Source organism: Stegastes partitus, unplaced genomic scaffold, assembly GCF_000690725.1.
Source record: "Stegastes partitus isolate 25-593 unplaced genomic scaffold, Stegastes_partitus-1.0.2 Scaffold371, whole genome shotgun sequence".
In the NCBI taxonomy this organism is placed as follows: domain Eukaryota; kingdom Metazoa; phylum Chordata; class Actinopteri; family Pomacentridae; genus Stegastes; species Stegastes partitus.
This window is the reverse complement of record NW_007578102.1, coordinates 156,458-174,562: the sequence shown is the minus strand read 5'-3', so window position 1 is coordinate 174,562 and position 18,105 is coordinate 156,458. Positions and strand designations below refer to the sequence as shown.

At 44.1% G+C, this 18,105-nt stretch overlaps 1 protein-coding gene across 1 annotated transcript; it reads left to right on the top strand.

Moving 5' to 3' along the window:
- The first annotated feature begins 546 nt into the window (after positions 1 to 546).
- Positions 547 to 18,105, top strand: LOC103359435 (receptor-type tyrosine-protein phosphatase C-like). The gene is made up of 8 exons (XM_008284771.1): positions 547 to 567; positions 2,493 to 2,502; positions 13,988 to 13,990; positions 17,056 to 17,258; positions 17,361 to 17,421; positions 17,548 to 17,662; positions 17,772 to 17,809; positions 18,033 to 18,105. The coding sequence occupies exons 1-8, from the start codon at positions 547 to 549 to the stop codon at positions 18,080 to 18,082; spliced, it is 501 nt and encodes a 166-aa protein (XP_008282993.1). The 3' UTR covers positions 18,083 to 18,105.

Below are 18,105 nucleotides of genomic sequence, written 5' to 3'. Positions count from 1 at the left end.
AACATCCCTATTAAACATTTCTCCCCCCCCCCGTGAAGGGACTCGGTTAACTGCCGTAAACAGGGCGTCCTTCAGTGAGAACGTCCAGACACACACACACACACACACACACACACACACACACACTCATGCAAATCCAGTTCTGGGCTTTGAGTGGCCATTTAGAAATCTGGACGGCGGTTCACTGACCCATCGCTAACAAGGCAGCGAGCCCGGCCTTTTAGGAGCAGCGCCTCTTATCTAGTGGCCACACAGAGCTGGCTATCTCCTGACCGCGTTTGACCACTGGTTAAACTGATTAGCCCGTCGTCCAGTCAACTTACAGTAAGCAGAGACACAGTGATGAATGTGCAATACACAGTTTTGGCTCAGCGTACACTGATTGTGTAATGCAAGGTATCTTTTTTTCTTTTTTTTTTGGTGTGCTTGCAGCAGCCTAAAGGTGCGTGTTTCCCAGTGTGATATGACAGCAGAGCACTATAGTATTCAGAGAGGCAAACAATAGCACAGCCTCTCTACGACTATCTGTCCAGTCACATCGGACAAATGGTCAGCGGTGGAGAGATGGTGAGAGTGGACGTGTGATGGCCCAAGTGTCAGGGACTGGGGATTCACCCGTTTAATGAGAATCTATGGCCCGGACTGATAAAGGGCCTGACTGAGAGGCTGTGACAAGTCCTAATGCTCACATGTATAAATGATGTGGGTGGGCGGGTGGTTGAAGGGGGTGTCGGATGTGTGGCTGCGTGGACACGATCCTCACAGAGCACAGGAGGTGGTGTTTGGCAAGAGGAACAGGCCAGAATGGGTGAATATATGTTTGAAAAAAAACCCACAAAAGCCCTGAAAATCCACTCAGAAAGAGCAGTGAGAAGAGAAAACGTTAACAAAGGAATCCGAGGAAGCATTAAAGACACAGACATTCATAAAATAATAGTGAAATTAATCAGACATTAAAGGAACACAGTGGTATGTTTTGGGGAAATGCTCTTGAGAGAGATGAGGCGCCACCGTAAAAATCTGTTGGTTAAATGAGAGGCTACAGGTGGTTCACTTAGCTCAGCACCAAGAGGGGAAACAGGGGTGAACAGTGAGCCAACGAATCCCATCACCAGCACTAAATAACACATGGTGTCTAAGCTAAACAGTTTCTAGCTGTTTCATGGAGGTGGTTGGGTCTCTGGTGGGATTTTTCTCAGGCTGAACCAGTTACCAGGGAGCCAGCAGAGACTCAGAGAGGATTTCCCCCAAGAAATAGTCCAGCAGGGCACCAGGAATAATAATAATAAAAAAACAGGTTTTCCACTTTTTCCTTTGTGCAGATTAATGATCTTCAGACGTACTGGTAGACAAATTTAGTTAGTTTAGGAATTTTGTTTGCCTGTTTCCAGTCTTGATGCCGTAAACTAAGCAGGCGCTGGATTCATCTTCATGCGTTCATTGGACAGAAATGAAAGCGGTATCAATATTCTCACTTAACTAAGTCTCTACCAGAAATCTTATTTCCCAAAGTGTTGATTTATTCCATTAAAACTTGATTTCAAGGTGTAACCAAAAAAAAATGAAGTTAAAAAAAAAAAAAAAAGTGTCTCTAAGCATAAATCATAGTTTTATTTTGATTTGCATTGATGGAAGTGGCATTTGTACTCCGCTGTGTGGCGATTATTCAAAGGACTGCACATCTGAAACAACAATTCCAAAAAGTACACACATGCCTGCACACACACACACTTACACACACTTACACACACTTACACACACATACACACCGAGCCTTTGTTATGTTGAGAGCGTTTGTCTCTGTACGGCAGAGAGGGGTTAAAATCCGATTGAGTCGATATCACTGGAGAATAACACATTCAGCGTGCAGTCTGAGTGTGTGTACGGCTGTGTGCTTGTGTATGCACATGTGTGTGTGTGTGTGTGTGTGTTTGTGTGTGAGCAACACGGAGCCCAGGGACTTCCTCCCTCTCCGTCTACAGCCCTCAGTTGAAATAGAATTGAATAGTCTGAATCCTCAATGGTAAATGTTCACAAAGTCAATACCAACTGTTAAGTCTCCCCTGCATTGGGGTTAAGGGCATTACCATTTCTGAGACTTGAGGAAAACACACACACACACACATAGACACACACACACACACATGCAGGGAAGGCATACTCACCAGATGCCCCATGAGATGATAAAATATTTTTGAGTCTTTTGCAAAATGCTTACTGTACATTCTGCTTAAAAATTCCCTTTCACTGTAACGTATTCATTGAAGGCTTGTTTTCATTTTTGTTCGCTAATCTCTGAACAATGATCCTGGTAGGCGTGTGGCATTTTTAAAGTGACATCGGTGCCTGAGGGACGGCGAAATCACTGATCTGACTAAGCACCGAATCCAGTTCGACTCAAGAATGTTTAAGCACACAAGAGGCAAAAGGGAATTGTATTAATATTAACTGCAGGAAATACATAATCACTGAAAAGATTTAAGGTTTAATAGCGTGCTGCTGGTGTGTTTTACTTGGCTGGAGTTGGAGCTAAAACAATACGTGCTGTATCGCTTACAGGTTGTCTCGATAATGTGGGTTATGAAAGTCTGGGCGGCTACAGAACAGCCTGGATTTTGTGGATACACTGCGATGCTCTATATATTTGTCCTTGTCAGCAAATCCCACAAAACGTTAGTCTCTCAAAACCACTGAAGCCCCAAGTCAATCAAATGCATAGTTAAAAAAACTGAAACAGCTGGGCGCCGTAGTTTTCAACTAACATCATGCACAGTGCAGTATATATATGTGTACCAGTATATAAGCATCTATAGTGTGTTTGCTGGGGCCTGCTTGGTCCCCTTTAGCCTATTTTTAGAGGTGAGATCAGCTGACATGGCTGCGTTCAAGGGGGTGGAGGGTGGCTTTAGACAAAAATTGAGGTTTATTGCACAAATGAATGATCTTATTTTACATTTAGCTCCACATTAACTTCTAGTGGATCATTTCACCATCAGTTATGATGCTTTAAGTGCATCAGTGTGATATAAAATCAGGTCGACAGCCACGCACAGCAGACTTGTAATGCATATTTTCACTGAATGTTCTGCCAAGTGAAGAGCTGCAACATAAACTCAGGGCTCTCTGGGTATTTGCAAGCCTTCGAAATCCGTCCAGTCCCTCTTTAGCTCGGGTCAGGCGCAGGTTAGTACGCTATGTGGTGGTGTTCAAGCAGCGTTTCTGTGCGGAACCATGATAAGTTAGTTTGGCCAAATTTGCTCCTCAGTGTGGTAGCTAGTTTTTACGAGTGGTGCAGCCTTTAATACGTCCTGCTGGTCATTAACGGTGGGCCAGCGTGGACCTTTTACCGCGGCGCGGCGTCTCATTTGAACAGCGAGCCATAAAACCCCAGGCTCTGCCACTCAGTGTCATTTAAACCAGGACTGATTGGAACTATCTCTGGCCTTTGCTTTCCCACCTTCCTCCCCGCTTGCGTTCTTTCCTGGTCGGTTCATGAATAATGAATGAGGATATATGCAGGCTGGAGCTCAGATATTAATGGAGCTGAAAAACAGAAGGAGAACCATCCTTTGTGCTGCCAGCCATTCCTTCTGTACGTCGCCGGAGCTGCCCCTGCCCGGTCGCCCCTTTTTCTTACCTTGCCTTTTCCTCCCTTATTCTTCCTTTCCTTCCTTCTGCTGCCAGTGGGCTGAGATGAGACAATGCTCGGTCTCTTGTTTCTCTCTTGCCTACAGTTATTCACTTCTCTCCCGGCTGTCACAGCGGGGGCAAAGGGTGGACAGTGACTATGAAATGATAGGGGCTAACTTTCAAATTATATTAAAAAAAAAAAAAAAGAGAGAGAGACAAAAGTGGGGGAGATAAATGAAAAGTTGACTTGGCTGGGTATGCAAGGTGGCTATTGTCTGTTCGACGAGCTCTCATTCATTCAAGGGCATAGCAGTGAGCTGTCTCCTTTGTTTGCCCCGGTCCTGTCTTTCTTCCAGCCCTTCCATGATCTGTCAACTCTGGCCAGAGAAGCCCCCGGCCAAACTGTGGCAGTCAAGGGCGAGAGGTACAGCACTGTTAGATGGAGGGCAGCGAAGTGAACACTGGCCTCAGCACACAACTGTACTCAACCGTAATATTCCAGACTTTTAAAACTTTTCTTCAAATGAACTGATAATACTGTAATCTGATGTATCTGTTGCAAAAAAAAAAAGAAAAAAAAATCTCAACTGTATTGCACTCTGTCAGGCAGATTTGTCGAGAGCAACCAACAAAGGCTTGCTGAAACCATGTGGCATGAGGGGGCTGGCAGTCAGTGAAGTCTGGCCCCGGGGCTGGCAGAGTCGCTGCCCATCCTTGGATGACTTGCCCAACTAGGCCAGAGGGCACAGATAATGGGCAGAGTCTTCTAACCCTTTATTTGTGCCAGAATGTCTCCACATTCAACAATGTCGCATCCGCACCTTATAAGGTCAGACAGACAGAGAATGGCTATTCTGTGGTCCACAAAACTGTGAGTTGGCTTCTGACGGAAGGTGCTGGTCGGCAGACCGGACCAGGCCGCCCTCAACCTCTGACCCACAGCTTTATTATCTTCTGTGTCCTCTGAGGACCAACTCTCATCCGTCACATATGTCCAGTAATATATGAATTTGACTGTTTTTGTCGTAAACTTTTTCATTTCACTGGTCGGCTGTAGTAGCCTCATTTCCAAGTTGTTTTTCACAGCACTGCTTTGTAAATTTACCTTGACGCCTCTCGAAGTGACACAATAAAGCCTGAACATGGTCCAGACTCCTCTCAAATGCAGCTCGTTTGAACATTTTGTTCGGATGGAGTCAAAATAGCTGCAGTTCATAATGGGCAGGGTGGGATTAAAGAATTTTAAAACAACGGTCAGTGGATCCAATTACACTGTCCGCCACTCTGGTAACATTTCATCAATATACTCATGCATTCTCACAGTCATTACTTTTTTTCATGCACACGCGTTGCACAATTTTAACTTTGCACAACTTGCTAATAGGACTTGCAAGTTGGCAGCGCTGTTTTGCTGTCCACATACTCCAAAGACTCATATAAAATATATTTCTACCACGAAGCAAGGTTTTGATCTTGGAAGTGAAGCAGAGTGTCAGTGAAATAGCGTTAAAAAGGAGTATAGTTCAAAAAGTTTAAAATTTAACTTTCTGTGCTTGCTTGGGTGAGCGTTTCAGCTAATTACGCACAAATCCCTCACGCTCACAGCTCCAATCCACCGGCACCGCTGTCTCGGCAGAGGACAAAGAAAACAAAGGAGACTGACAAACAAACAGTGAGTGAAAAAAAATATAAAAGAGAGGAAGCTTTCTTTCCATATAGCAGCTGAGCTGAGGCGACAGTGGCGTTTAATCAGTTGGTTTTTCCAGCACCGTCAGCGCGAGCAGCCTCGGTGGTGCAGCCCTCTGATCAGTGCTGGGAGAGGAGCTCCCCACCGAGCTGCTGCCGCCCCTGAACCGCAGGTCAGTCCTTGGTGAGTAGGTTTCATTCTGCTGTCGCCTTCATAGCGCCATCTCCTTCTCTCATTAAGATACAGTGTGCGTCTGCGTGCACGCGTGTGTGTGTGTGTGTGTGTGTGTGTACACGCATGTATTTATGGGCTTGTGTTTGTTTCTGTGTGTGTGTGTGTGTGCGTGGAGTAAATGCACCCCAGGACTAGCCTAAAGGGGATGTGGATTCCCGGCCTCCGCTGAGATACGGCACCACAACTAGGATTTCTACCAGTGGGGGGGTGGAGGCTGTGTGGGTGTGTGTGTGTGTGTGTGCGTGTAAATGTGTGTTAGACGGAGATGCAAGACGCATCAAGTGACTCGGTGCCTCGGGGTCAGACACACACACATGCAGAGAAGGAGCTGGTGCAGCGGCGGGGTAAACAAGAGCAGGCTGTTAGATCTCATCAGCCTCATCACATGCTTTATTATGCTGATTTGGGAGTATACTGTAAACTAATCAGGAATCCAGGAGTCACAGGGGGGCACTCGGCTTAAAGGTTAGGTGTATAGAGAGAGGGAAACTTGCTGTGCATCTAAACTCTTAACTTTTTTTAATCTCCTTATTTCCCTTTTCTGCTCACAAAGCTCGGCTGCCGCGACGCAGGAAGAACTTGCAGCTGAAAGGTTGCAACCTTTCACCCAGGTTTGAAAGGTCCACTTCATGTCTGCCGTGGTTCGTTTCAGAGGTGTGGTGATTGACTGGCACCGGGGAGCCTGGTGCGGACTGGGGATTTTGAATTGAAGTCAGGACTCTGCCTGTCTGTCGCTATATGCTAATATTGGCCTTTAAACAAATTCACAAAATACACTTCCAGCCTCATGTTTGTTCACTTGCATAAATGCATATGATTCTTATTCCGCGCTGAACATCTACTCTGACTTACACAACAACACAACAGTGGAATGTTAGAAAGTTCACAACGTCTATTAATTTTGAGGCATCTGAATAACATCTCAGTGTTTCTTAGACCTGGCTTCACGCCTAATAATAAAAAAAAAATAAAAAAAATCAATTAAAACGTCCCCTCTCGCTTTTTGGATGTGACTCTCTAAACATTTCTGTTTATGATTTTCTTTGATAAAATGTCTCCCGATTCAGCCTCCCCTAAACCGGGCTGCGAAAGAAGCTGCACACAATTTTAATTTGGCTTTCAGTCCGTCCACGCTCTCGACTCAGTGACGGCGCGTTTAACAAGCAGACGGAAAGAACACACTCTCGCTGAAATGTGGCAGATTAGCAAGTTAGAAAGCGAGCAGCAAACAAGCAGGCAGACTGGTGAGAAAAAGCTGGTGAGAGATTTTCTTTTCTGGTCATGGTGACAGAGCTGAGACAAGAGTATTAATTAAGAGTTTGTGGTAAATGCAAGGATGGATTGGGACGCAGGAGCAGCCCCTGGTAGCGCTGTCACCGTCATCAGCCACCGTGTGCACTTAAAAATATGTGCATTTTAAAACTATGCAGCATGGATTCTATTGCGTTAAATTATTTTTTAAAAGTCTGAAATGCAGAAATGGGTTCTAACTAGAATGTGTATAGGGTGTGAGTGTGCCGCAGAAGCGAGGCATTAAAGGTTAATGGAGCAGTAAAGCAAATGCTGGAGAATTGATGTTGCTGTTTAGACCAATCATTAAAGCAGCATTACACTAAGACTTCACTAAATGCCAAACTCACGATGGCATTTAGTGAAGTTAAACCACAGACGTTGACCAAAACTGCTTTCTAATTGAGATGAAAGATGAACATTACAAATTTATCTGAATAATTTAAATGTTAAGGTCAAGCCCCTTACAAAGCAGAAACCGTACAAATCCAACGACTTCCTTTAAGCAAGCGACAGTGGAGACTTTTTTTTGTAAGGAACAGACCTCCAGCAGAACCACAGCCCTCTGCCTCGACCGGGTTTGGGTGAGGGGAGAGCCGAGAGGAAAAAGGTGAGCAGCGAAAAACAGTTTAACAAAGAAAACAAAATCCACAGTGGGCACGTTGGTGAGGCCGGTGACTGCAGATCATAAATGTGAAACTCAGGAGTCATTAACAGGAAAGCTGAAGGAGAGCATGTCCACAAAATAGATTTTTTAAAAAGTTAGAGCTATAAAATTCAAATCAGAGGAAATAAAACATGGATGCAGCGACTGCGACGTCACCCACTGGTTTCTAGACGTTTGAAGCCTTGAGTCTGGCATTAGGCCGTCGTCGACCCAGTGGGATCGGACTGAGAACATCCAGCTTGATCGTCTGTTTTACCCGGACTGGGACCATAATCCACAAAATGAGCATCATGATGTATTGAAGGAGGTTTGGAACTAGTGAGTAAGATCAAAACATATTAGGAAAAGGTAACATATTAAGTGAGACGTAGGATAATTTTCTCTTTGGCTTCTACACAATCCGACTTCCTTTTGCAACCAGAGGAGGCGCCCCCTGCTGGCTACTATAGAAAATGGTTCAGGGTGTTGGCTTCACAATTCCAACCCCGAGCCTCTGCATCCATCTTTTATAAACAGTCTGTTGTAAAACTAATCAACTTATCAACTTGTTAAAATGCCCCTAAGATTAATAGTAGTGAAAACAAAACTAAAATCCCATTTAAACAACAGCGGTCAGATTAAGACATAATGCTGGAAATTACATCAAAACACAAACAAATCTACGTACTAGATCTCTAAACAGATTGTAAACAAACCAGGCAGTAATTGTCCACGCTGCTGAGGGAGAAGCTTCAGTAGCCCTGAGTCAGTATATTCATCACACATTCAGGCAAACACATTTTATCAATTACAAGCTGTGTTGACTCATCCCCTGCCTGTTCTAAATCCACTGACCTTCACCGTGGCAAAATGTTCAATAAGCATTTCCCTCTGGATACGGGGTCCTCCACCACACAAAGCTTCATTAATATTTTTGGATAAGTGTCTAAATCTGTCCCGTCCACAGATGTCCTCGCTCTGTCTTTTGTTTCATCTCGGGTCCTTTAAGAGTCGAGAGCAGCTTAGCCTCCCGTCAGATTCTGTTCTCGGTGAATTTCAGCAGAATTTCAGAAATCCAAACTTCAAAGTAAAATACTCTCACAAAAAAAAAAAAAAAAAAACCCTCACTGCTGGTATCATTAGCTTTTGAATGACGTGACTAACTTTGTGTGGTTTCACTGATGTGAAGACACGACGCCTTCAGAAATTCTTCTTTTTTTCTAGCAAATCATCTTGAATAACAACAGATTCAGTTCTGTAGATGTTGACATGACTGTATACAGAGCAGTACAGTACCACAATTCACCACATATTTTATTGTTATTTACCCGACATTACAATTTAATCTGTGCTGTTTCTCACTAAATGTGAGTATTTCAATTTAATGCCACTTTATAGTTTCACTCCACTTTATTTCAGAGGGAGGTCGTGTACTCAAGTCCATTATATTTACCTGCTGTAGTTAGTAGTTACTGTTTATAGTGAGATTTTGAATAAAAAATGAATAATAACTTAATAAAATAAAACCTTTTACTTCAGACTGAGCCAGTAGAATTAAATGTTTTTCCCTGGTTGGGGCCTTGTGGACCTGAGCAGCACCAGACGTCCCCCATAGACTTCTCAGTAGCATCTGAGTTTGAACTGTTACAGGCCCAAGGAAGCATACTTGTCTAATTTTTCTTCAGAATAAGACTCCTACTGTACGTTGGAGTAAACAGTCCGGTCTCTCTCCCAACTTGTCACAAACGCTGCGTCAGGCCTCCCTGGAGAAACATGTGAATGCACTGCGTACGCTTCACATTCATCTTTCAACACAGAGGTTAGTTTGATAGACCTTAGTCATAGACAGACAAACGTTCTGTGTCGCTGCTCTCAGGATGACACGACGTTTGTGTTGTAATTTGGTTAACGTTGTGAAAGCGTGGAATTTAACCGAACCATGACCTTTTTGCTAACCATGTAGTTTATGAACTCAACCAAACAGAAAGTGAAATGAGTCACAAAATAAAACAAATCTACATGAAAAAAACAATCACTACAGCACAAGACACAGACCTCAGTCTGTTGGGTGAAAGTCCTGCAACTTATGCTCCTGAACTCCTCCAACCTCCTGACGATGGTCCTTTAAAGCAGAAAACTAAACGTCCATCAGCACCGACCATCACCACCAGAGGCACCGACACCAAATCACGCCTGGGATTTGATAAAACAACAGCAGCATTTGACGTCTTGGGAATGAAACTGGCTCTGACTAAACTACCAAAGTGTATAAAAGGCAATTTAATCTAACAACATTTCCACAAGCTCCTGTGGTAAAATGCTGCTCACGCATTTGTGCATCCGTATTAAGAATCTAATAATGTCCGATAACACCACCTCACAGATGCTACTGTTGTGCCGAGCGGATCATTTTGCTGCTTTCAGTACATTCAGCTGATAACTCCTCTGTCCTTTGGCTTCATTAGAATGCAGAGCGTTTATGTGGTCTGAGCTTCCTCTGTGTCTCACCTCTAAATGAACACTGTCAGAGGGATTTGAATCACCCAGACAGTGTTTGTGTCAACATGTACAGCATACTTTCACGCTGCGGTGATGCACTCATGTGGCCAGATGGAGAAAGCATCAGTTTTAATCTGCACCTGCGTGCATTGGAGCACCCTGATATAATAAGCTGTCTTGAGTGTGCTCGTGTAGGCTGTCATCATGAGATTGTGTTTGTGTTGAACCAGAGCAGATCCTCTGCTCCCCTCCTCTGACACAGGAGGCTGTCTGTCGTTTAGGACTCGTAAACAAGGCGCACGGTGAGAGTGGAAGGGTCCTGCTGCTCCGGTGTCTCCTGTCTGCTGTCAGAGAGCATGCAGCACAGCGGAGCGGCACCCGAGACACGAGGACGAGATAGGAGGAGATGGAAGAGGCAGAAGGAGACACATGAGGAGAGGAGACAGAGGAGGGAATGACAGGAACATGGAGACGAAAGAGAGGAAGGAACAGAGAAGAGGAAGAGAGGACAGGACAAAACAGAATGACACATTGGAAGACGACAGAATTGAACAAGAGACAGTAAATCCTGAGAGGACATAAAAGAACAAACAGACAAGGACATGACAGAAGCAAGGACAGGGGGGATAAGAACAGGGCTGCGAGTAACGACTTTCAATAAATCAAGTAATCTCTCGCTCTATAAGATGTCACATCTTGAAAATGTCCGTCACAGCTCCCTGAGTGACAGCGAGAGGACAAAAAATAGATCAGGGCACAAGGAGACAATGGAAGAAGGGGCAGGACTGGGCGACAAGGCCACGAGAGAACAAAACAAGAACGGAAAGTAGAAGGAGGAGAGAGAAAGACAGGAAAGGACTGAAGACAACTAAACAAAAGAGGACGCATGAGAGCACGATGAGAGGCAGAATAAAAAAACATGCAGAGGACAAAAGAAAACAAAGAAGACAAAAAAATAATAAAAACAAGTCCAAAAGAAAAGGAAAAAAGACAAAAAAGATAAATAAGGGATGATACAAGAGAACAGAACTCAACGGGACAACATAAGACAGAAGACAAATCAGTAGCAGGCAGGACACACAAGCAAAAGACTGAAGTGAAGGTAAGAAAACAGAAAAGCAAAGAAAAGATCAGAAGACAAGTCAGAGGAGAACATGATGGAGGAGAACAAACAGGACGGGACAGAAAAAGACAAACCAGAAGAAGAGATAAACCAAAAGACAGAAAGGGACAGGAACAAGGATGAAGACAGACAGAAGACAATAAAAGACAGAAAAAAATGAGACAGAACAGAAGAAATTCAATGACGGCATACCAAGATCATCAGAAGAAGGAGGACAGAAAAGACAAACTGGGAAGAAAAGGACAGACAGAGATGGAAGAGGACGGGACAGGGACAAGGAGACACAACCGACGGTGATGGAAAAGGACCAAATGGAATAAAAAGACAGAGGACGAGACAACAACAGAGAGAGGAGGACAGATCGTAACAAAACAGGAAGAAGACGTTGGATGAGGACACAGCTGTCCACCGGATCCAGTCCAACGGTTGGAGTCGTGACGGGACGGCAGGAGACAGCGAGGACGGCGGACGGCCCGTCTGCGATGACCCGCCGGGCCGACTGCACGTCTTCTCTGTGTGAATTCTATTTAAAAGTGCTTTTGTTTTGGTGTGTGCGCTCATATATGTGTACAAAAAAATAAAAAAGCATTTTGGTGAGCGTGCACACACACACACACACACTGACACACACACACACACACACACTGCTCACCTGGAGGTGGTGGGTGGGAGTGGGAGGATGGGGTCTGTGTTTAGCTGTGGGCCCTGCAGACAGGGCGATCAAAGGCTCCTCAGTCTTTGTCTGCTAACGTTGAATAGACAATAGTAAAGAGGGCCCGCTTTGATTTCAGCTCACTTTTATTGATCACAGAAGAGCAGGGATTGAAATATGAGAGACAACCCTGAACTGGATTCTTCTTTAGCTATTGATTATATCCAGAACAGACGGCATTTCACGATGATCCAAGTTTTTATTTTATCCTCTTTTTTTTTTTTTTTTTTTTTACACTGAACCATGAAAAAGTGTGTCTGGCTCCTTGCCTGTCTTTCAGGTGCAGCTCGTAATACACTGACTACCATTATTTTACCAGACAATGCCTTGTCTTAAGTCTCATTCTTTAACCGCTTCTTAAAGTTGACATCCAAAACTTATCTGGGATGAGCTGACAGAAACCCCCACCGACACACACACACACACACACACACACACACACACACTACTTCCTCCTCTTTCATCCGTCCTCTCCTCCCGCCTCGGCAACCTTTAAACCTGAGTTTTAGGAGGACGTTTTGTTTCCATAACTTCAGAGGCGGTACAGTCGGTGTGCTCAGGAGGCAGAGGGACCGGCTGCTGGGGGGTTGGAGGGAGAGGACCGTGGGAACGTGGCTCGGCCAGGTACAGCAACACCCTCCTCCTCTCCTCCTCCTCCTTTCCTCCGCAGAGCCGCTCTCAGCTCATCTCACGGCAGCTGCATTCAAATCACCTGAGACGCAAACTGCACGGGCCTAAATCTGAAACCAGCTATCACGTTATTGTCCCGGGCTTTTACTGTTAGAAGGTGAGATGCAGCGCAGCCTGTGAGCTTAACTGTGTGATGGTTTAAATTTAACTTTGCTAAAAAAAACAAAATAAGTCAGTCTGTAATTAGAGACAGTGTTACATAACGTTGCATGAGTTTTAACCAGTGACGGATGAGTTTGTATAGAACACCTCAAGCTTCTGTTTTGTTCAGGAGTAATGCTGCTGTATTTCTAAATAAAACACTCTGTGAATTATTAAACCTCAGAAGAATCACTGCAGCTCGTCTCTCGATCAGCAGCAGAGGTAAGTGAGTCTGTGTACAGCCGACAAAGTCCCTTCATCTTTAAAAGTGACTCTTAAGGGCCTGTTTAAGTTGAGCTGACAGATGTGGTTATTTGGGGACAGCTCATTGGCAAGTTTATGGCCAGAGTGCTTATTTTACTAGGGCCCAGCACATGTGCTTGTGACAGTGAGGGAAATCCTTTTGGAAGTCTGGCATACGGTTGAAATATAGGAGACTTAAGAGGACATAAAACCCTGCATGATATTTATCACCGAAAAAAATCTCTGGGAGTTTGGTCCAAGAGGCCGATATGATAACGTGAGACTTGATGTAAAAGCTGAAATGTGGTTTTAATGCTGTATGTTCTCAACAAAATGACTAATTTGCTGTTTGACTTGAACTTGCTCTTAAATGTTTCGATGATCACATTTGCATTATGCAAAACCAATCCTCCTGCAGCGCTGAATTAATGAATTAATAGGTTGCAAATGTGGAGTGATCCAACAAATTCACTGATACCGAGGTCTGTAACGCTTTAAACTGCAGCCATATTGTGTTATGCATTGCTGCAAGACCCGACGGTACCAAATACTTTTTAGTTTTTATCAGTTAACTTCATGCAAAGTAACGTCTTTTTAAGGTCCTCAACCTGCAGGTTTCTCCTGCATCTTGGAGAAGCTGCCTCGGTGTCGTCTTCTTCCTCTTTATGTGACTGACCACATCACGCTAACACCAGGAATCTGTTGTGATCATGTACCATCTGCTGCAGGACTCTTTGTTCTTCTTGTTGCTGAAGACAGTTCTGGACAATTCTGATTGAATGTTTGGATGGTCGTCAGCCTGCAGACCGAATATGGGATCGATGGACGCCTCGTCGATGGTTCGGTGAGACGGATGCAAACATCTGATGTGTTTCAGAGTGTTGCACAGCTCTGTGTCTTTACACGTTATCCTACGGAGTAAATTAGCCAGTAAACAAGAGTGCATGTGTTTGTGACCGTCGTGTTCCTGCTTTCTATCTGTTCAAATACACAGAGGCACGTACACACACTCGTCTGACATCTTTCTCTATTTACAGGCTGCGGTCTGGTCAGCACAGAGGGGAGGAGGTGCAGCGAGTGAGTCTCACATAGGAAGTAAAAAACAGCAATGGTGTGTGTGTGTGTGTGAGTGTGTGTGTGTGTGTGCGTGTGTGTTTTGGGGAGGACTCTACGTCTGACACACCCCCGGCCACCTGTAAAGCGTCTCTCTGAGGATCAGGTTTCTTTTGAACATGTTTAAGACGACATTTGTTCCCAACAGTTTACAGTTTGTGAAAACGCCTGCTCCGGAAGGCTGGGCCGATGCTTCCGAGTTAAGTTTTGCGGGGCGGCATTTTATAAAGCTCCTGTAGGCCTGCTGGATGGACGAGGGAGAAGCAGTGCGTGCCTTTTAAGAGCCCCTGACGGGTTTAGTGAGCCACTTGGCTTTTTATTTTGGCTCAGCTCACTGCAGGCTGCTTGTACTTTACTGTGCCCCCTCTGTGCTGGCCTGGTGGTTGCAGATTAAGGACGTGCAGAGCAAGAGTCACTCATTACACCAGTGTTTGTGTGTGTACACATGCTTATTATGTGCGGTGTTTACTGTGTGTGTGCGCCTGCCTTCACATATGTTAGTGTGTCAGGAGCTGTGCTGATGAGTGACGCCAGTTGCGGCCTGCTGGGTGCAGCTTCCAACTGATAAATGACTGCAGGGACTGTCTTTCTTTACCTGAACCTCACAACATTTTCCCTGGAGAGCAGCCGCTGACAAATATTCTAACCTGAAAACCGAGCGGGCGTACAAGACAACTGTTTCATTCTAAATATGAGTTTAACCTGTTTAAAGTTACTGAAGTTCAAACAATAGCAGCTTTCAAATGATGAACAGGACTGTGCTGCTGTTCCCGCTTGTGTTTGGAGACTGTCCCTGGTGATTCTTCTCTCCCAGCAAACTAATATGTTTGAAGCTCAGGCTGCCATTGCCAAGCATGCGCCACAAGCTATTTCAAATGTGCAAAAAATATTGATATTCCAGGCTTCTAAAAACAAAACAAACAAACAGGAAAAAAAGAGAGAGAGAGAGAAAAAAAAAAAATCCAAGTCAATGTCCCCTGGAACGGCCCCGTTTTCATGCCTCAGAACACTCAGAGATCACCTGGGACAAATGATGAGCTGAGAGATTATTTTATTTCTTCTGCACGCTTCCTTTAATGTACACATAGACGTACAGCACACTGCTTATAAAGTAGCTGTTCCGGCTCACACGCTATTTAAGGAATAAGTGCAGGCCTTCCTCTTTTTCTGAATTCTTTTTCTCACAAAGTTCAAATGTGGTTACCCGCAAACTCTCAGAGAGGCGCCAAAGGTTTCCGCAGCAGAGCGCAGTTTAACATCTTGTGCTTCTGCAATCTTTGACGTACACGTTAAACCATTCACAGCGAAATAAGATGTAAGAAAATGCAAGTTTGGGATTTGATTATTTATATTTAATCTCCTTGCTAATAATAAAAAAGAAAAGCGACGACACGTTTAATTTTCTCCCCTCAGATACAAAAGATTTGCGTATACATTGAACAAAGGCTCTACCTGCTCCAAGGTGTATTCACATTTATTTAAACACAGGTGCAGTGAGGATGTTTCACCACAAGATGGACTTAGGGATGCATGGATCTGGGATGCATGGCAAACAACAGGGAAAAAAAGGAAAAAAAAAAACAGCATGCTGTGTAACCTTTTACAAAAAAAATGTTTTTTAGCGTTACACCCGGAATGCAGAGCCAGTTTCTAGCAATGTATAAATATCTCTATACTTTGAAGCAGGAGAGTCTGCGAGGGGGGCGTAGATGCTGGGAAACGCCAAACAACTTGTGTATTAATTCCAGATATTTACTTTTGTTTGTTTTCACTGTGTTCAGGGCTCCATGGGAGCAATTTTTGCTGTGATGAAACTGAACAGCAGTCTCTGTGGAGTTCATTACGGGGAGAGAGCCAGTGCCCACCCCCACTGCTCCCCGGCCAAGTGGGATTTGGAGGACCCAGAGGGATGGCTTAGTTGGGTGGGGGGGTGGTGGTGGAGGGAGCCTACAGAATGGAGTGAGGGTGTGGCAGGAGGGGGGCACCCATGGGACCCAAGGAGGAAGGAGACCATAAACACTCAGCTAATGACCTCAAACACACAAACAACACAGAAGAAATTAGCAGAACGGCACAAATGAAGAAACTCACTTCTGGGCCACTTCTGGCAGAATGTTTTCTTTCCTCAGAGTTTGAGAGGAAAGAGTCTGTATGAAACGTAGCTACCGCTGTGTTTTAAAGCACTGCGAGCCTCAGAACAGGAGAGAGATAGAAAGAAAAAAAACACATTTGCATGTGAAATCTGGAGTCCTGTGCCAGAGGAATACCATCCTGCCAGGACACATAACCTTCTCCTTACTGTGCCGGTTAATTTGAGACTAAACATTGACTGGCAGTGCACTGAGCATGTGTTTCAAAGCCTCATATTTAAGACACGACTGAGTGAGGTAATCAGCTGAGAGTAGACGGTAATGCCTCCATCTGCCATCTTCCTCTTGTTGCTGTTAGCGTTCACTGTTCTTGACAGGTCACACACACACAAGGAATGAAATCTGAGGTTTGGAGAAGAGGATTCTTTCTGAGATGTGAGGTGAAATTCAAAGTATCTTTTAGAAAAACAATTTCTTTCTTTCTTTCTTTTGGCGCTTCGCAATAAGAGGAAATGCAACTTCTGGTAAAGTTTTTGAATATCTGATCTTTATCTCGACTTAACCGTGCACGTATACATTCACACGCCTACGCTCTCTCTATGGCAGCTCTCTGTCGTCTCACAGTCCTGCTTCTCTGGGCTGCAATCACTAGTTTGGCCAAATGTTATTAGTTATTTCATTTGTTCTAACGTCAGATCAGATGCAGAATGAGGCACGGGTACGATTCACATCATTTATATACACCATCATTTGACTGCATTTTCCAGCAGCATTTGACTATGTACGTGGACATACTAACTCTTTATACAGCATGGTACTAAACATGACAGTTGTATGGGTTTTGGAACACAACAGGCANCAACACACTAATAAGTACCGACACCACAACATGTCTTTAACTTTAAGTAAGAGTTGCATCTTAAGTCAAATATGGAATCTTTTTTCATTCTCATACAGAACCAGATAATATCACCAGTGTCAGCGTGAGTCTTCTGGAGAATAATGTGATCAGAGCAACCTGTGAGGGACCCAAGAATGTCTTTGGACGTAAGAGGAGATACAGAGCATATCTTCGTAATACAGATGTCAAACTACCTTTGAACGACAACTGTGACTTTGAATTCAGGGACCTGAGCTACTCTACGAGCTACACAGTGGTGGTTGGTATAACTTCATTCTTTTTAAATTCTTCTGAATCTTCCTGTTCTACTCCTCATATATTGCTGGACAGTGTGATTCTTAATGAAGTTCTGTCTTTATAGGTGATTGTTTTCAATGAAGCGTTTGAGAGCAATCCCACGACTGGACAAATTTCCACTAAGTGTATGTGCTCTTTAATGTGATACTAGAAAGTATAAATAACTTTACGTTGACGTTCATCTCAGTTTCCTTTCCTTGTACCTTGAATGTGACCACTTTGATGTTCTTCTGCTGTGACGTCATTTACAGATAACGACAAAGCTCTCATTGGTTTTCTGTGCTTCCTCATCATCATCATCGTATCTGTTGGGCTGTTCATGGTGATCTATAAGTTCTACGTTAGGAGGAACAGAAAGTCCAGAAGGTACAGACCTTGAAATGTCTCTAACATTCTGTCACTGATTCGTCGTAGTTTGCCCACAAAGCCACGTCCCATACAATAGTTGTAATTCACTGTACTGTTCTCTACACAGTGGAGTGAATGACGATATGATGCTTGAAGCAAACGCAAGTGAGTACACTGTTTACACCAGCTAAGAATGACTGATGTTTTAGCATTTGCTAATTACACGATATTGAGATTTTGTGTTATTTTCCAACAAACTGTTGAAAATTATAATGATTTGTAGCTGTACGAGAACTGAGTCAAGAGAAGTCCTTATGTAGCATGCTTTAGAAGTGTACTGTGGTGTTGTCCTTGTCCTGTGTGTCATGTTTCCTCTTTGCTGTCATAGTCTATATGAATGCACGACCTCCTGGATGGCGTCATAAAGCAGCTCGCTGATGAAGGAAGGCCTGATGGAGCTG

Coding starts and splice junctions, on each gene's coding strand:
- LOC103359435 (XM_008284771.1), top strand. CDS start 547: ATGGTCAGCGGTGGAGAGATG. Junction 17,259..17,360: donor CTACGAGCTACACAGTGGTG/GTTGGTATAACT, acceptor CTGTCTTTATAG/GTGATTGTTTTCAATGAAGC. Junction 17,663..17,771: donor AGGAACAGAAAGTCCAGAAG/GTACAGACCTTG, acceptor TTCTCTACACAG/TGGAGTGAATGACGATATGA.